The sequence below is a fragment of the Myripristis murdjan genome, chromosome 21 (assembly GCF_902150065.1).
Source record: "Myripristis murdjan chromosome 21, fMyrMur1.1, whole genome shotgun sequence".
Classification (NCBI taxonomy): Eukaryota; Metazoa; Chordata; class Actinopteri; order Holocentriformes; family Holocentridae; genus Myripristis; species Myripristis murdjan.
The window spans coordinates 11,195,322-11,215,272 of NC_044000.1; the positions used below are offsets into that span (position 1 = coordinate 11,195,322).

The 19,951-nt window shown below is 40.4% G+C and overlaps 1 protein-coding gene across 4 annotated transcripts in view; it reads left to right on the forward strand.

The window, feature by feature from the left end:
* Positions 1–19,951, forward strand: part of slc39a10 (solute carrier family 39 member 10) — a 36,536-nt gene that overhangs the window by 9,615 nt on the left and 6,970 nt on the right. For 2 of the 4 annotated variants that reach the window (XM_030080446.1, XM_030080447.1), the window contains exons 2-7: positions 1,898–1,952; positions 7,365–8,657; positions 9,350–9,527; positions 17,394–17,569; positions 19,077–19,241; positions 19,512–19,632. In XM_030080446.1, the coding sequence (XP_029936306.1) occupies positions 7,386–8,657; positions 9,350–9,527; positions 17,394–17,569; positions 19,077–19,241; positions 19,512–19,632 (1,912 nt within the window). In that variant the 5' untranslated portion in view covers positions 1,898–1,952; positions 7,365–7,385. Of the gene's footprint in view, positions 1–1,869; positions 1,953–7,364; positions 8,658–9,349; positions 9,528–17,393; positions 17,570–19,076; positions 19,242–19,511; positions 19,633–19,951 lie in introns of all 4 variants that reach the window. The other 2 variants (XM_030080445.1, XM_030080448.1) reach the window with 2 other exon arrangements.

Here is a 19,951-nt window from a genome sequence, read left to right on the forward strand (position 1 = left end):
ATGGAATCAGGTGAAAAAAATACACACGCTAAGTTTTAAGGTGCTTCATCACAGATTCCTCAAACATGAATCCAGCAAGTCATTGGTTGCTTGTTCATCCATTCTCTATCTTTCAAATATGAACGTTGATAGAGCCTGATCTGTCCTGTAACATATCAGTTGCACCATATCAGAGCTGTTGTTGATGCAAAGGGTTCCTCATTTTTCAGAACATAATTCATGGTATTGAAAAGTTTTATAAGGATCTCCCAGTTGGTGACATTAGTCTTGTGAATGCTCTTGCAGCCTCCACCTCATTATGTTGTTGAGCTGTCCACTGATGTTGCTTTGATTTTGTGCATGCTTCACAAAATTTCACAAATTTCCTTTTTGTTCTTCATTTAGGTTCATTTGGTTCTTGGTCAGCTGACTCATTTTGCAACTTTTTGTGTCCCAGAATTCTATGAGTTAGATGACAGGCAGACCTTGTGCTGGACCATTTAGTGCTTTTTAGATAGATGATAAAAATTTCATGCAGCTCCATGCTGCTCTGCTGTGCTCACCATGTCCCATTTGAAGGCATAAATTACATTGGGCTGACCTGTGGGTCCACTTGTTGTAACCATAACAACTGTGGCACTTCAGCAGAAAAGCAGCACAAATAGCATGTACCTTAAAAATGTCTAAAATCTGTTACAAAAGTATAAATTTGCCTACTAGCAAAGTAAACATTGTATCTGGTAGTGGATTGTGGGCAGGAGATCCATAAAACAGGTGTGGGAGATCATCAGTTTAGTTTTGTTATGGGAGCAGGAGCAGGAGAGCATCCTGCGCTGGCTTCCAGATCTGACTTTTTTCAATGGTGAATTTCACCATTTGATGCTAGATGAGACATAACATAACACACCTAGTGTCTGCTGACTGTCCAACTAGCTGAGTGATTTCAGTGCCACACCGTCAAATGAACGTCAACTTTGTTCAAGAGGTGGGTGGGCAGGTGGCCGTGTGCAGGTATGAGTACAAGCATGACTACGTTACAAGGACGAGCCTGCGTCCCTCTCCACCCACCCATATTGTTCGCCCCATGCTGCTCCTCCACTCACCTATTGAACATGAATGAAGGCGAGACAGTTTTCATTGCCCATGTAAAAAGTCTTTTAGTCTGCAACCGATTGAGCTAGTTACAGTTGACGAATAAGTGCTGTGTGGTTTATTACACCTTGTACACAACAACAGCACACCACCAACAATAATGATTATAGTAATAATAATAATTATAATGATATTATTAAAATATCATTAAGAAAAAAGAAAAGGAAAAAAAAACAGTTCTGTCTGCATATATCCAAATTCAGGTAGTTCAATCGGATTGGAAGTGAAAAAGTGGATTGGTAAATCTCTACTTGAAGACAGCATGCATGTCAGTGAAATGTAAATTTTTAGTTTTCAGTTTAGTTGTCAAGTTGCATGATTTGGTTGAACTGTGGGATGAAAGCAAGCAGTGTAAATGCTGCAGTGGATTTTGTGATTGGGAATTATGTATGGGTGTCAGACTACAATAATATACCCCAATGTCCTTGATTTTCCTGTGAAAGAAAAATAGTGAAAGTGATAAACCTAAATCAGTGACAGTGTGAAATTATCATTATCACCCTCCTCTAGCAAGGACAGAAACAACATAAGGGCAATGCAGGACCTCCAGAGCAATTTCAGATGAGAAGATGTGTTCTGTCACTGTCTTAAAGTAAAACATTATAGCTAAATGTTGTAAGACTGGAGTATTTGGAATAACTAAATATATGTTAGATAAATTAGAATATATTAATGAATAAAGCTGAATTTTACTTCCACTTTCATGATTTTTTTTTTTTTTTTTTTGTCTCCTGGCAGATCCAGAATGAATTTTTCTGAAGAGTAGAAAAACATCCAAGTAACATCAGAACTGGGGGTCAAGAAGGTGGAAAAGTATTACGGTAAGCTACCAGGTTCCTCTGCCTCAGTTATATGACTCTGTTATTAGTGCACATGCTTCAGCAAAGCAAAGGGGTTGGCAACTGGCAAATACAATTGTCTATTCAAATTATTTGAAAGAATACCTAAGCCTAGTATTCTACCCAAAAATTAGTTGGCAAAAATTACTACTCCAACTAAAACTGTGAATTATATCGCACTCGCAATATCTGTAAGATTAATCACAGTGATTCTTTTTTTTTTTTTACCACATTGTCCAGCTCTGTGCGGAACTCTTTTGCATTATTATAGAAAAATTATACTAAATCATTTGAAGAACTCCGTAAGTGTCTGCGCATTTCTGCACAATAATTACTAGATTCCATCACTTAAGTCTGTCCAGCATTTAAAATACACAGTGTATATTGCTGATAACTGTTATGCTATGCAGTACAGAATACGGTTGATTCTTTGTCAAGCTGCAACAACAAAACAAGCTGTGATTACGTCACCCTGAACTCAGAGGGATTAGTTTTAGTAATGTGCTGTGCTACATGCTTTGTTGGCCTGTTAATTAAAACAGTCCTGAAGTGCATATTGTAGTATTGCTAACTAGATTTTGTTATTTCGAATATGAATTTGTAAATAATTTATTAACGTAATTCAAAGAAAAAAGAACCAGCATGATTTAAAATGAGTTAATGTTTTTTCCCAGATCACACAAACAAATAAATTCTCATGCTACATAAAGATTCTTTTGTCCCCCTCATACATACAACAAAGACTCTAATCATTAAACACAGAAGGCTCTGCTGCTAGTCATAGGGTGTGCTCTTTAAAATAGCTTCTGTTTTCCTCCTATCTGCTTTGAGGTTCATAGGTCACTGGTGCCTCATGTTTATAAACACTGTCTTGTCGGCAGTCGTGAAGTAGGATTGTAATCACACCTAACCAAGAGCCAGAACAACATCACACACTTCCTGACCAAACTCAGTTTCACACACCACTCATTCAAGAAAGCCACACAGTGGTAAGTAGCCTCATTTCTACAGTTTTTTGAAATGAGAATGGAGCCATTCTTAAGCAGTCAGCTGTGTCTCGTAGGTTTTATTAGACGGGTTTTTGAGATGTTTGCTGTTCCTGAAAACGGTGCTGAATTGCACATGGCGTTTTATAACCTTTATGACTCGTAAAAGTTTACCAGTTGATTCTGTTGTGGCTGTTTACCTTGTACAGTATTTTCCAAAGTAAATAAAAGATCAGTTTATAGCAAAACGGATATAGCATTGTGTCTGTGTACCTCAAAGAAGAGTAAATTACTTGGTCACTAAACCACTGTCAGACCTCAGATGAGACTCTACACCTTCAGCTGCTTTTTCTCCTGTTTGCCCTAACTTTGTGTTTCCGGTAGTTACTAGAATGAGTTGGAGACAGAGTAAGCCTCCCTAAATCAAACCAACAAATGCATTTCCACTACCCCACTGTATTTTAACAGTAGCTTGCACATTATATTCACTGTAAGGTTTTGCAGAAATTACAGTCAAATTAATATTCCTTGTCTGCTTTTTTGATAGAAAGTAGCCCTTTCTACGATAACACTTTCCCTGATACTCTTAAATAGAGATAATAAACACCATTTTACACTAGCTCTTGACCTCGTTATTTTGGGCTGAGGAAGTCCATAATGAGGTGATACTTATTATCTGTTAAGCTCTGATCTCATCTTCATGGTGATCAAGGCTTTAAACATTACATGAGGGCTCTGTTTCACAAGAGCTGAATTGCCAATTAAAAAAAAAAAAAAAATTGTGGGATGAATATTTTGTGGATTTTCTTGTATACTTTGAATTCTTGTTAAGTTATTTACCACACACTGGACATTTGTCCCCAACTTTAAATTATTAAATTTTTAACCTAGGCTGTGTGTAATACCAAACATCCATTCACAGGGTAATCTCTGCACAGTTTACTGTGTAAATGCCACTTCTTGCTTCTTGCGGGTTGACAAAATGAATAAAAGTTTTTTTTTTTAACTTTAATTTTGTTGGTGGTGTTGCATCCAAAAGCCTGTGCTCTTTCTGTTGTTGCCACCCTTGACGACTGTGAGGAGGACTCATCACCTGCGTTGTTTTCAGCATCAGCATGTTTTCATTATCTGTGGTCTGTACTACAATGGTTCAATTCCCTTATGATACAGCGTACACCTCAGTAACAAGCTTGCTTCCAAATACAAATGAGGCATGTTTGTTTGTGTGTGATTGTATGCCTCATCCAGTGGTAGAAATAGTACACAAATTATTTACTCAAGTAAAACAACACCCAAACACAAAATGATTCCAGTAAAGATTAAAATGGCACGTGAGCATTTCTTCTTAAGTATGTAAGGACTTGCTCATAATTATCTACAGTTTAAAAAGTAAAAGTATTTGATGTACTCCGTCCGCTGTGGTAACAGGAGGCTCTTATATAGCATGTAGTATGCCTGCATCTTTGCAAATGAATGATTTTGCATATTCATTCACTCATTTTCCAAACTGCTTATCCTAATTAGAGTCGCCGGGGTGCTGGAGCCTATCCCGGCACTCATTGGGTGGAAGGCGGGGAAACACCCTGGACAGATTGCCAGTCCATCACAGATCTTGCGTTTCCCATTCATAATTTATATGAAATTATAATCATTGCAGTTTACAAGGAAGTGTACTGTTGAATCAATGACGAGAAATCTTAAATCAGTAATATTTTTAAATGTTACAAAATATAAATAAGAGTCTACTTCATGTCTCCAATTACTTAAATATCTCTTGTAAACAGTGGTGAAAGTAGACTTAAGTTCTTGCTGGCACTCCTCAAGCCTCCATGGATTCAATAAAACAGTGTGAGTACCATAAAATAGTTAATTTTAGTAAAATTAAGAATTTTAGTGAAATCACTTATTTATTTATTTAATTATTTGCTTATTAGGACCCCCATTATCTGTGCATAATGCAACTACTACTCTTTCTGGCCTATCATTCACACTTGCTCAATACAAACAACATCAGTAGAGTCAATGAATAGGTTGTCCAAAAATCTGACAAGCAACAAGGAACAATAAATCAAACACATCCTTCCCAACACACTGTCTGTGTTTTGGAGGTAAGAACATGTGTCCTGCAGTTACAACAGCCCATGCAAATTGTGTTACTTAGTTGGCCAGTTATCTGTGATTGAATTTAGATTAAACACAACAAAACATAACTTAATTGTCTGTCAAATTACTCAAGATTTTTGCCAAGACACCACTACCTGCACAGAACTCACTTCTTTTGCTATTGGACATTAGCTAGTGTTGGAGCAATTCACTTACCAATAATGGCAGATGTAGTGGATGGCATGTTATGGCAACGGCTGCCCAACAAAAAGACCTTGCCACCCCAATTATAGGCAGTATTAAAAAAAATAGGAAATATTGTTGGTGGGCACAAGTTAACCCTAAGATGGGTTACCCTAATGAAATGTACCCTAATTTCAGCATACATTTTTTTTTTTTTTTTTTGCGCATTGACTGAGTGGGAAATTCAGACAGTGGATAGTATCAAAAGGGATGGGAGTATGTGGTGAATTTTCTGTTCTCAGAAAGGACTTTGTAGAGGTTTTATGGCTGAAAACCAGTAAATGCCTGACTGTGTTGAGGAAAATCGTAAGCAAGTATCTGCAGAAAACTTGGATAATTTCTTTTCAAAGTAATATATCTGCTCAGCTGTTGCTGTTGGGAAGTAGGAGAGCAGTCTGCCACACGCCCAATGACCAGGAAGGCTTGCAGTCAAATTTTATTTGTTGAAACAGTAAAATACAAACCAGCGTTAGAACAGGTGATACCAGGTTTATCACAGTTCAATTTTTTTTTTTTTTTAATTGTCATGAAAGCCTGTTTTATCATGGTTCCCGGGAGGGAGCTAGGAGAGAATGGCTGTGGTGCCTGGTCAAAATGATGACTTACTGGGAGGTATCTCCTCCCAGCTTCAGGGGGAACTTCATCACCTTTGTTGGGCTTGCATTCAGTGCAAAAGGGAGGTGATTGAACTGCCGAAACACTCTGTGAATGGGCTGGTTATGACAGTGCTGAACAAGACATTTAGGATATATTTCATAGGAACTTTTTGCATCACTAATTCTAACCAGTGTTTTTCTCTAGCCTTTTGTTTTTATGATTGGGAATAAAATAGGAATTTGATCCTACTAAAGAGTGCTTATTTTTCACAGTTGTTTTGTCTTCCTGATTAGGGCTCAGGTCAGGAGGGGGGTCACCTGTCCTTTAAACTGTGGGCCTGTGAAACTCCTTTTGACTGTAAATAATGATTTTGGATTTTTACCATTCAATAACTGTTGTTCTTTTCAGTTATTGGCTATTTTCTTTATCTGTGATATCAGATATTGTGGTACAGATATCTGCTTTAGTTGGTCTATATGTCACATGCTGGTGGGGAATTGAATTCAAGAGCTGTCACAATGTGCAATAAGACTATGACTGGGTTAAGCTGTTGTGTTGGAGTTGAACAGTTAAGAAAGGAGCAGTAATCCATGTAGTTTATAGTTGACTATTTGTACAGTAATGCAGTAATCCTAAAAACATTTTCTCTCTTTAAATAACTGATCTGATTGGTTCAGTGGTTTTGATGATTTTTAACTTCCTTTGATGCATATATATTAGAGCGCCTGGTAGAACAATGCTATTTTGGTTTATTTTGGAGGGGCAAAAATCCCTAAAAAGAAAATATAGCAATCTGACAGAAATGTAGTGGAGTTAAGGTCAAAGCATCCAAAATGAAATATACTTACATATTGACACCTTAAAAACTTACTTAGGTACAGTAACAAAATAATTGTACTGTGCTGCTTTCTATCACAGGCCTGGTCTCTGCTCAGTACTGCAGTACCATTACCAAGCAGTATTTTTCTTCTTGACCTCCCTAAACTTCTTTCTCCCATCTCTTCACTCTCCCCTACTCTTACCACCCACAGGCTTCTCAGGGGATCTTATGAGGATCATTTGACTGGAATGGCATTCCTGCTTCTGGCTTTTAAGGATGGGGGAAAAATAAGCACAATTCTCAGTGGAACATTCATTGTTTCAGAGGGGTCCCTGTTCCAGTTGTTAATTTTGTTAGTTCTGTTGCAGTTAGATGATGCTTAGATTTTTACCATAATGTGCAGGCTAATTTGTAGACTCTCTTTAATTGTATGTGAGATACTGCTGACCCTTTGATGGATCAGTATTGTTTGCTACATGCTCTCCTATGTCAGTATGTCAGTGCACCATTGCTACCAAATGAAATACCTCTATATCAGTCACTTTGTGAAAAAGTGATTCATATTTCAACATTGTACATAATCATTTTATTTAATTATTATTATTATTATTGTATTTTATTCATAATTTGTTTCCTTTTTGACAGGAGGCCAGAGGTGAGGGGACAATGCGAGTCCACGTGCACACCAAGTTCTGCTTCCTTTGTGTGCTCACCTTGCTCTTCCATCAGTGCAGCCACTGCCATGGACAAGGGCACCATAAGCACAGCGGACATCACCATGGCGACCACAACCTTGCCCACAGCGACTTGCAGATTTCCCAGGCACCATACATGAGAGGAGCCACTCCGTCCCCAGGGTCCAAAAGCCCACAAGGAGATGTGCTAGAGGTCGAGCAGCATTTCTACATCCAACAGCTGTTTAGTCGTTATGGCCAGAAGAACCGTCTGGACTTCCAGGGCTTTCAGAGTCTGCTGCTCAGCCTGGGCCTGGGCAAGGTGAAGGTGGTAGGCATAGAACATGAGGATTTGGGCCATGACCATGTAGCCCACCTTGACCTGCTTGATGTGCAGGAGGGACTTCATTCACATTCACACACCAATGAAGGCCACAGCCATGGGCATGGCCACAGCCACAGACACCCACACCTGAGGCCCGGTTCCCACCACACACACACAGAACAAAGCCCCACACGCTGCAGCCAGCAGACTACTGTTGTCAGTCCAACTGCTGGTCCACCAATGGAGCATGATCATATACATGATCATGATGATGTCAAGTTAAAGGACAATAACTATAAACAAACTAATGGACAGGCACAGGACAGTGACCACACACATGATCACAATCATGATCATGACCACAACCAGGATCATGCACCTCAAAAAGAGCACAAACATAAGCAGGACCAGCTTCCTGCCCACAATGAGGACCTCTCTTCTCAACCTCATGTTGGCCATGACCACAGTCATCATAACCACAATGGTCATGACCATGACCACAAGCATCCTCAAACACAAATGAGCACAGACATTCCCCCCACCCACCAGGAGCAGCCACCCTTGGCTCAAGAAGAGCAGTCACAGGCACCCCATGAGCAGCAGTCAGAGGCGGCCACTTCAAGGGCATCAGCTACTCCACCCTCAGCTGTTTTTAGCACCAAGCCCTCTGCCACCCCTACAGACCCCACAGATAGCAGGCCCAAGAGGCTGAGAAAACCATCCAGGGGCAGGGGGCAGCGAGGGCGAAACAGAACCCCTTCTCCTCTCACACCTTTGTCCGTGGAAGAAGACAGTGATGCCCATGACCATGATCATGGACATTCGCACACCCATTCCCATAAAAATAAGAGAGAAGCACCAGGAGCGGGTGTCACTTCCACCGTGCCAGCCCCCGTGTTGCCTGCGCATCCAGGGGGCCTGTTGCACCGGCATGAAGAGGTAGGACGTCTCAGGATACATTTGCCCAATCTTGATGTGTGCCCTTATATACTCTCAGACTTTTAGGTGCTTCTTCCATTTCCATGAGGGTTCAGGGCTGTCCCACTGTGGAACCAGTCAGTGTGTGCAGACTCTCTAGCAGACTTTTTGGGCCCTTTATGAACAGTTTTCCCAAGTCCGCAATCCTGCAGATTTTGCGTGAGGGAATTATCCACAGTCCCTCTCATTGTGACTTTAAGTTGGGCTGAATGGGACGGGAAATCCTGATGTAGGGTTAGTTGGATTAAGAAATTTTAGGTGTTTTAGTCCAAAAATATTTTGAGAAAATAGGCAGCATATCATTTATTCTTCAGTAAAGCACACATTGATAGTCTGATCAATACCAACGTAAGTGAAATACGTTTTACTATGGACATATGGACTTCTGGCATTAGTCCAGTGAGTATGCAAATAGGCAAAATGTTCTATAAAACCTAAGTTATGTATATTAAGTTTTTTGATATACTTCACTAGAAAATGGCCTTGAGTAGCAGGTAATCATCAGTTATTGGCTGAAAAAAAAATACAAATTGCACATTCCTATTAGGATTAACTGGCATGTGCTTTCAATGCATTACGAGGACAGTGAGATTCATCATTATAATATATTGTGATGAGTGTTCTCCATTCATACTCTCTGCTTCTGCTCCCAGTGTCTAAACCTGACGGAGCTCCTCAACTACTACGGTCTGAATCCTGACTCGCTCATCTCCCCAAGCCAGTTTACCTATCTGTGCCCTGCCCTGCTCTACCAGATAGACAGCCGTGTCTGCATCCGACACCACCATGAAATGGATGTGGAGCAGGAAGCCTTGGAGCCAGTCAACTCTGGTAAGTGGCGAGTACCGTATAGATCTAGTGCCTTTTGTAAATGTGAAATGGAACAAGCAGTAGTTAGTTTCAGAGGGAATGTCACTAAGTGGAGTTCCTCAACTCTGATAAGGGTGTATTTTTCTGTGCCAAAAAACTCGATGAAAGGCAAAGGTGTGTAAATATGGGTTTTTTTAGTTAAGTGTCTTGCTCTGTGTATCAGGGCTGAACAATATGGAAAAAAATATATTGTCATATTATGATAAACTTAACAGATACTGCAAGTGCGATATAATTTGCAAATTTAGTAGAAATGATCATTTTTGTATCATAATTCAGGGTTTCCTCCAGGATTTTTTGAAACTGTGGTGCTGAGGTTGGATGGTCCCAATGTTAACATTGCAATGTTAACATTAATAACATTAGGGTCGTTTTCACAGGCTTGAACAAAAAATGGATTAAACTTAATCTTGCTTAGGTACCTTGCTCTCGCCCTTTTCTCTCCCTCTGCTTTTTATCGCCTCCACTCTTGAGCGTGCAGCAGTAGGACAAAGCAGGTGGATGATAACTCCGGTGCGTTTTCAAAATAAAATTAATTGCGGCGTAGTGTAACATGTCGTGATATTTAATTTATCATTTAAAACTCTGATCATAGTAAGTATATGTGCGCAAATATATGCTATGTGTGTATGTAGGGTCGTTTTCACAGGTCATTCATACAATATACTTTAAATTGTGTTAACACCCGAAAAAAAAAAAAAAAAAATCATCATTCCCAAGCCGTGGCGGCTTTTATTTAGCCGTGGCGGTGCGCCACGATCAATTACATGTAGCGGAAACCCTGTAATTAAAAAAAAAACATCTTTCTAACATCTTAAAAATAGGATTTGTAGGCCAGGGCATCTCTGTAGCACAATAATACTTTATTTACAATTTACAAATTTTTTGTAACACATTTTACCTTTATCCAAACAAAAAAAAAAAAGAAAGAAAAAGAAAATTATAGCTCCTGTGATTTTGATACTGCACTCAGCCATATTGCGATTTAAAAGATATTTTGATTCATTGTCCAGCCCTACCATGTTGTTTGACCCCACACACAGCAGGACAATTTCAAATGGGTCGCAACAAAGGATCTAGGCAGTTCAGAACAAAGTAACATGAATACCAAGCTGAAATATTCTCTAGTCTTGATTAAGCTATTGACACGTTGTTTGTCTTATCACTGGTGTTTTGGCAGTGCAACCACACAGTGGGTTTTATTTACACATTAGATCAAATCACAGCCCTTTTATACCCATCAGTAAACAATTACAGTTGGATAACAGTCAGCGCTGTATTGTATTTATTTTAATATATCCTATGCTGTTTGGCAAGTCATTTTTTCCTGTAATCAAAACCTAAATAAAGGGGAATAATATTCAATCTATAGATTCACATACTCTATGTGACTCTTAAGCTATGCCTCAGATAGTTCGTTAATATTGGTGAACAAAAGAATACCAGTAATTTTATTTGCATAGCTTCTGGCACACATTATGTGTTTAATAACCAAATGGCAGAGGTTGGTATAATGAAAAGACAAAATTATAATACACATTAAAAAATTTTTTAAACTAACATGCTCAGTGAAACAGATTGGTCTGTCACAGAGGAAGAGATAAGCTATAAGCTATCGTTCATCTTTTGCTATCAGCCATAGAAACAACTATCCTAAGAAGCAAGTAACCACAAGGCAATCATAAACAAGTGGCTGCATAATACAGTGTTATCAGGGTACATAACCTACAGCTCCTCTCTTGGGGATAAATGGCAGACAGCCTTTATTATTCATTAATAGAATTTTTTTTATTGGAGGTAAGCAAGCTTAATTTTATAGTTGTGATAATTGAAGTGAAACAGAAAATTTACCCCTATTCCCCTGAGTGTTCCCACTATAGCTTATCCCATCTTTCCTCATAGTCATTTTACACAGTATGGTGCTAATGTGGGAACGTGACCAAACTGTTCTTTGATTTGCCTCTCTTCATAGCAGCAGTTAATACTCACCAGTACAAATTGAATTGTGTATGGGCACAGAAAAAAAAATCCCAATGAATAGAGCGTTGTAAAATTGTTAACTTTTATAGCTAGAGGGAGAAAGGCTCAGAGGTCCTAACACTGATGGTTTTGGGCTAGTTGTAGACAGCAAACCAGTTGTGTTGCACACCACTGTCTCTAGCACCAGAAGCTGGTGGTTTAAATGGTCATAAAGTAGCATTTTTTATACCAGAGCAACACATGCGGCTCTGTATGTCTCCCTGTCTCTGTCTCAGTGGCCCCTAGCACTGCTGCCAGTACATCCCAGCAGTCACCCCACACACCTTAACAAGTACGTAGCAACCACCCCAAATATCATAGCAGTTGCCTAGCAACACCTTAGCAACCATCAGGAACACCTCAGAAGCCACATAACGTCGCCCTAGCAACCCCTCAGAACACTATAGCAACTGCATAGCAACAGGCCCAGACACCATTGCAACTGCTTGGCAACACCTTAGCAACCATCAGGAACACCATAGCAACCGCCTAGCAATGCCCTAGCAACCACCCAAAACACCTTAGCAACTGCTTAGCAACACCCCCAGACACCATAACAACCGCCTGGTAATGCCTTAGCAACCATCAGGAACACCATAGTAACCACCTAGCAATGTCTTAGCAGCCGTCATGAACTGCCTAGCAGTACCCTGTCAACCACTCAGAACACCCTAGCAACTGCCTTGAAACTCCTCAGCAGCCACCCTCAACACCCTAGCAACCATCACAAAAAACATTGCAACCTCATAGCAACACCCTAGCAACCACCCAGAACACAATAGCAACAATTTAGCAAAATATTTTATATACAATCCATCACCATCTACGATCAATATAGCAAAAGAGAGGTGGTTTGGCATATGGCCACACTTTTGGCACAACGTGCAAGCACATTTATGGTTCCTTTAGAAACTTTGTCACTCAAAACAAGGAAACACAGAAGGAAACACTGAGGCTGGACGCAGAATCAAACAGGTAGATGTAGCAGGTAGGTTTAAGCAAAATATTTTATGCGTGTTGAATAGGCAGAAGTACAGTCTTCAACAGGTAAGCAGGCAAACAGCAATCCAAATCAGCAGACAAAAGAGGACTTGGCAGCAGGGTATTGAAAAAGGCAAAAAAAAAAAAAATAAAATAAAATTGGCAGGGAAGCAAGGTAATAAGTAAGATAAAATCATCCATTAAATATGCAAAAGTTGTCCGGTCTATGCCAGGGTTATGAAAATTTAAGCCTTTACCAGTATTCAGAAAAAAGGTATTCTAAAAGTTTGGATCATGGCAATGTAAGTGCTGAAGAAGAGAATATAAATCCTGTACTTTTATGTTTTTCCTACACTCAGCCCTTTGCCACTACATGGGTTTGATTCCCACTGGGTTAACATCTGACAGTAAACATGCACTGTATGCGCTATACTATTTTTAATGAAAGCATCCAGCAGCTGTTTCAATTTTATTTTTGTAGTTATACTTGGTGTTCTTTTATCCTACCAAATTAAATGCCAAAAAGTACATGGAGCAGGATAAAATTGATTGGGATGTTCGGTTTTATATCACTCCACAGTCCTGCTCATTAACAGATTTGACCCCAAAGTTTGGAACCAAGGATTGAATAATGCTGTCAAATGAGCGGGCATTTAAGTTTCAACATGAGAATAAAGCAAATTTCCAACTATACGCCCTCTAAAAGCTGTAATTATTAAACACACACACCCCCCTCCAGAGATACCTGCATCACATGTGCTTCAGGCAGCAGTGTGCTGTCACTGAAGACAGACGTAAAAATGCTGATGACAATGAGGGGGACAGCATGAAAAAGCCAAAAGGGCAGGAATGATTTCTCATTAGTGGAGAACTGGAGGCGCTCGATGCTCTGCCACGGTGCGCCAAGACACAACCATGGGCGCGCCACACACTGAGGAGCTACCTCTCATTTACCTCCCGCCGACATCCATGGGGGAGCTCAGAAAATTGCAGTCTGTTTCTTTCTGGTTCCCTCTCCCCCTTCTTTTTGCACCCTGCCAATTAGAGGAGCCTAAGCGACACCCTGGGCCATTTTTCTGAGCCATGGCTCACAGGAGACATATAATTGGAGAGAGGATACAGACCAGTGGGTCTCCTCTTTCCTGCTCCCTTATCACTGCCCCTCCACACAAACACACACACACACACGCACACGCATGCACACAAACCACACTCGAGTAGGGGTAATGAGATAGAGAAGTAGATGAGCTACGTAAGTGTGAAGGACCTGTGGTGATGTACTGTCTGGCTGATTTACAGTTGCCTCTCAGGGTTACAGGGTGTTCTACGTGGTGCGACAAATAAGAAAGCACTCAGCTGTAACACACTTACTTTTATAAGACACACTGAAAGATTGTGCTAACAATACAGTGATGAGAAAATGAATTCACTTTGGCAATTCACTTTGTCCTTGCTAGTGATGACACTTTCTCCAAAATATGTGCAGCCGATGAATTGGGGCTTTTTGATTGGAGAAGTGACTGACCGTAAACATGGATTTGGTCAGCAGATCTGCTTTCGTATCTAAGACTCTTGTTTGCATACCTATGTGACCTATGTCACCCTCCTCTCTATTTCAGACGAAGAGGTTCTGGGTTGTTGTTTTTTTCTGTCCTGTGAAATGTAGAGTATGTGCTGACCTCTCACCATCAGATGTTTTCTGTGCAGGTCATTAAACAATCTGATCAGGATAAAAAGGAGTAAACCTGGGTCTGCACTTTGGATCCTCTCTCTCATATCCCCAATACCCATCATGGTCTTCTCTTAACCAAATAGAGATGGATAGGGTCTTTGTATAGGCGTCATCCTGTGAAAATGGATTTTTAAGAGGACAGCATAGTGTTCAATTCACACAATCTTGCACACTAATAATAGCTATTCTTTGTCTTCTTTCTCCTGTCTGTGTCTGTCATTGAGTGCTTCACAAATTTTATTTACGCATATAAGGAAATCAATTCTCAGTCATTTCAACAACAGTTAAGAGGTTCTGGTGCAGCTTTTTGTCCTTCCTAAAACTCAAGCTTTCCATTGGAGTGAAAGCTTGTTTGAACATGGTTTTTGCTGGGGAGATGTACATGACCATGTCACATTACCTGCTTTTTGTTGTGGCCGCTTAGGACACATGTTAACCTGTCACCAAGTCAGGGTTAGCCGGCAGACTTTCTAACCGCTCATGGCGGTGTAATTAGCATTTATGCATCAGGCTCTGCCTCTTTCGTTAGGATGTTTTCCCAGGAGGAACTCCAGCCTGCTGTTTGCTGAACAGACTAGCGGCCTGTAGATTTTATTTTTTTTTTGTGATCATTTTTAATCTCGCAGCTGCTTAATGGGACAAGAACAGCTTGATTCCATCTCTCTACGACCACTCTGGCAAATATAAGCCACTTTCCAGATTGCTTCTTCACAAGCTACACCATGAGGGATTGATTAGATGAGGAAACGACACACGTCAGCCAGTGTGATTTCCCTCAGTGATATTATGTATTTATTCATTTTTTTCCGCTGGCTAAGTGTTAGCGTTGATTCTCTTGGTAAGCTGAATGATGCTTTATCAGCACACATTCAAATACCTGGACTGACTGGGAACATTCATGGGAATACTGAATGGACAATGACCTTTCCTCTCATAACTGCCATCCATGTGTCTTTGAGCATTGTACTTTAAAGGACCATACCGGTGATTTTGCATGTTTAGTGTACTGTAATATGGGCCGAAATCATTGGTATGTTCCTTTACTCCCTAGTTCCCCTAAGGAAAAGTATGGTTGTAATGGCCACTTCTCAGATATTAATACAACTGTGTGCATGTGAAGCAAAGCCATGCCAAAAAAGAGAACCTGATGGTACGTGCACCATAACTTTCTTAATAATGTAATAAAGACCCTTTAAATGTACCAACATTTAAAGGGTCAAATAAATTCCAAATATTATCATCTTGTCACCAAATTACCCCTTGACCCCGGGATAGCAGAGCAAGTGTTAAAAGAAGTCACATGGAGCCACTAAAATCAGCTACTGCTGCATGCTACAAAAAGCAAAGCAAAACAAACAAGCCAACAAAAAAACAAACAAACAAACAACAACAAAAAAACGATCAGCATAGATAAGAAGAGACCTCTAAAGGCTTCGGGCCTACTCACATTAAGGCCAGTTGCACCGCATCGTGCTAAAGCAAAAATGCCCCCCTCCCCAGTCCCCTGCTGTCCTGCACTCACATTACCCAAAGCCCAAATGCGCTCTGCCCCCGATACGCACATCATCACGTTGAAATACGACATGCGCATGGCCCGACATTATTATAAATCGACTTTTGTTTATATGCGGTTGCAGCAGCACAATGGACAACGACAGACAACATGGTTGATTATTGATTGCACAGTGCGGCGACTCGCAGTTAATCGCGCTGCGTGCATTAAACGATTTTGTGGAGGCAGGAGGAAACGGGGAGGGACGGTCACATGTCCACGTGCACGCAGCATGCGCGATGGTGCATGTGCACGTGCATGAGCACCCGAACCGCACTGAAGCACACACCCTCCTACCGTGCCAGAGCAGGGGAAGTGTACTGTATTCAAGCACGGAACGGAGCGCTCACACTAGTCAAATAATCCGGATTTTAGGGTCAAACATGCGTGAGCACGGCACGAAGAGGGTAATGTGAGTAGCCTCTTCATTCCTCATGATCAAAGATCCTGGACTGTAAGCATTACTAACCAAGTAATAAACTCTGAGGCACAGCATTGCCTCTCAAATATTTTTAAGGACAGGCTTCCAAAAACAAATGTCATTGACAAGATTTACAGGTTTTCTGTAATTAAAAAAGAGAAATAGGTATGCCAGCCCCAGCAGAGGCAAGTTAGCACTGTAATCCCAGAGTACCAATTGAGTTTACAGCGGCATGTTCAAATGGTGCTCCTGAAAGGCCCCGCTGAAGTCAATTGGCTGTAAGATACACATTACAAGCACTCTCTCTGTCTTAGCCCAGCATCAGTTTAGCAAACACACTACCAGCTTTGGTGTGACATTGAATTTCATACTACATTAAACATTTTGTCCTCTGTAGCGAGTGAACTATAAACTTTTTCTCCTTTGGTCTTACACTGTTTTGAAACATGCGTCCTCCAGTGACAAGTGAACTGACAATTTAAATGATAGTGTACCTTTCTGACTTTTTTTTTCTTTTCTGCTTCATGTCTCCTGTCTGCAGTCTTTGAATGAAAAATGAGCCGAGTGCAATTCTGCTGAAATGTCACTTTACATGTCTTGCTTTGGGCCTTGTGTCATCACAAGGACACATAGATTGAATACCTCTAGAGGATCATTGACTTTACATGTGAATAGGATGGGAAAAAAAAAAAAAAAAAAACTCCAGCTACCAGTCAGATGCTGGTAAAGCTGTGGCTCTTAAGTTTGTTGTTGCTACAAGCCACTTTGGCATTCAATCAGACATCATTTTGAAGAGCCTTTAAAAAAAAAAGCATTCATTTATAAATTTAAGAGCCACAGCAACATGTAAAGCTGTATGAATGTGAAATACTTGCTGTAGGGAAATTGTCTCTTTGCTTGCATTCTCTCCACAGGAAGCTCAACAGCAACATATCAAGGCCCCTGGGGCTATTAGTGATTCAGTGTATTCAGCAGGGTAGATGATTGCCTAAATAGGGGTTTGAACCTGTGTCCTCTTCTTTAACAGTAGTCTCACTAATCACTGCAGCCCCCTGCCTCCCATTGATGTATCTCTGCGAGACTCTTGGGTTAAGTAAAGTCTCTCTGTCTCCCTTTCCCCAGTGTGGGTATGGGTGTGGGGCTTCGTATCCATCACCATCATCAGCCTGCTGTCCCTGCTGGGTGTGGTGCTCGTGCCCATCCTCAACCAGTCCTGCTTCAAGTTCCTGCTCACCTTTCTTGTGGCCTTGGCAGTGGGCACACTGAGCGGCGATGCCCTCCTTCATCTGCTGCCACATGTGAGTATGCTGTGATGTCACCACACAGCCACATGCAGTGGAGTGACAATGTTTAGTAAGATATTGTTGAGTGAAATGGGCTGTTTGCTTTATACATCTGAAATTAGTATTATTTTATAGCTTCATAGAAATGACATGTATAAAGTTTATGATTTGAAATTGCAAAATATAGATCTATGAAATCGTTTTCATTTTGGTAACTAAGGATTTAGTGTTTTTCTTTTTTTCTTTTGATCTTTGTCAAGACCAAGTGGATTTTTTTTGTAAGTGGTGCATATATAATTTTGGAATGAGATTTTGAATAGCAGGCACAAATGCCAACTAGAAGCTATTAGGATCATAACAATACACTCAGCTCATGATCCAGTTCATTACACAGAACAACTTCCAGTATAATTAATTCTTGTCCTCGCTTCTTAATGGTGGCACTGACACAGTTATTATCAACAAACTGGGACAATCAAATATAAGGGAATGCTGAAGAATCTGAAGAAAATCACTTTTTTGTTGCCAGCACCTTAAGAGGTAGTTTAGAAGAAGAACCCAGAGAGAACCAGGGTGATATGAGAGTAATTGCCTACCAAATTCATGTTAGCATTTTAAAAAAAGAAAACATGCTGACTAAGTGGGAGTGTGAAAGTAACTTTTTATGCTTTGATTTAAAAGTTAATAAGCCACAATTATTCCAATGCGGACAATATCTCAAAATGAGCAGATAAAAGTCAGACTTGACTAAAAACATTGTTTAACCCAAATGCATGGGTTGTATCTTTACCTAACAGGAGCCAGCTTAGCTGGCTAAGAGTCTCGCTTAGCTCCACAGAAAAATTCCCTGGTGGGGAAATATGCTCGTTTCCTAAAAAGCATTTCCAGGCTATTGGTTCTTGTGTCCCGTTTCTTTGAGAGGTCACAGTCTGTGAATGAGCCATAAAGTAAAGCATTAACAAGATTCTTTACTTCATATCGGCACGTATGGCTTTTTACACCAAAAAAATCCATGAACATCTCAATATTAAATTGACTACACAGGTGACTATATTTGACAGTTTTTGAGTTTTGCTTCCAGTGAGTTTTACTGTCACCTATCAGTCGTTTTGTATGTACAGGTGTCACATAATTCATTTTGGAATAAAACTTTTACAGTGACATCTAAAAGTGACCACTAACCCTAGTTGTCTGTATGTCTCTTACACTCATGGTATCAATCTCAGCCCATAGATTAATATTTCCCTAACTGTCTGCTCCTCTGACCAGCTGTCAGTGAAATCTTTCACTTATCTAGCCTGGCCCCCATATGCCATCACACAGTAACCTACAGTCATATTCAGCTATCCCCTACTTGACCCAAACTGCTCATGTTATTCACTTCCACTACACACTTTCATTATGTTGGCAGGAGCCACAGGTCGCTCTTGAAAATTGCATTACATTCCCCGTAATAAAACAAGTAACTCCCCACCCTTGTTTCATCTTTCTCTCTTGTTCTACCTCTGACACACACATACAGTCTCAGGGGCAGCACGACCACAGCCAGGTTGGGCCGAGCGAGGAGGAAGATCTGGCAGTAGCTTTTGATGGAGTTTGGAAGGGCTTGACGGCGCTGGCTGGCATCTATCTCCTCTTCATCATCGAACATTGCATTGGCATGTTCAAGCATTACAAAGATCAAGGGGTAAGATAAACCAGACCCAAGTGCACACAATCAGTTAAGGGTGGCACCTCAGGTTCTCAGGTCTGAATCAGGCTACAGCTCAAAAACGCCACTGAAAACTTTCAAATCATAAACTTATTTTATGGTTTTTGAAGCCTGAAAGACACTTAAGCACTACTTGTTCAGCATGAAAGTGTGCAGTTAGAGTTAGTTCATAAGTTGAATGACAATTTTTTAATTGAATGAACTGCTATGCATACAGTATTACATGATTTACTGTCCTCCTCACAGGGCAGTTTGTCTAGCATGAAGAAGATGAATGATGAAGGCAAAATTGGCAGGAAGTTGTCTGATCACAAGCTAAACCGGCGCTCGGACGCTGAGTGGCTCCACCTTAAGACTCTGAGTGAAGGTAAGAGGTGTTGCACCGCTTTGAAGTGAACGTTAACCCTGGGTTTATGTGTGGGTGCAACACTGCAGTGGTCCTCAAACTTTTTGGCCCCGTAGAACAGCGTGATGTTATCTCATGAACCCACTTCACAGGCTGCGTTACTGACTGGAGACCAGTTCAAATAATGATTTTCCTTTTTTTGTGGTTACTTCATTTGCTTATCAAAGGATGCTCTGAGACTGTGACTATTCATGAAAAATAAATAAGTAAATTTAAAAAATAAATGGCACAAAGTAGAGAAAATTTTGAAAAAGAGTAGTAGAAATATTTTTTCCTGTCT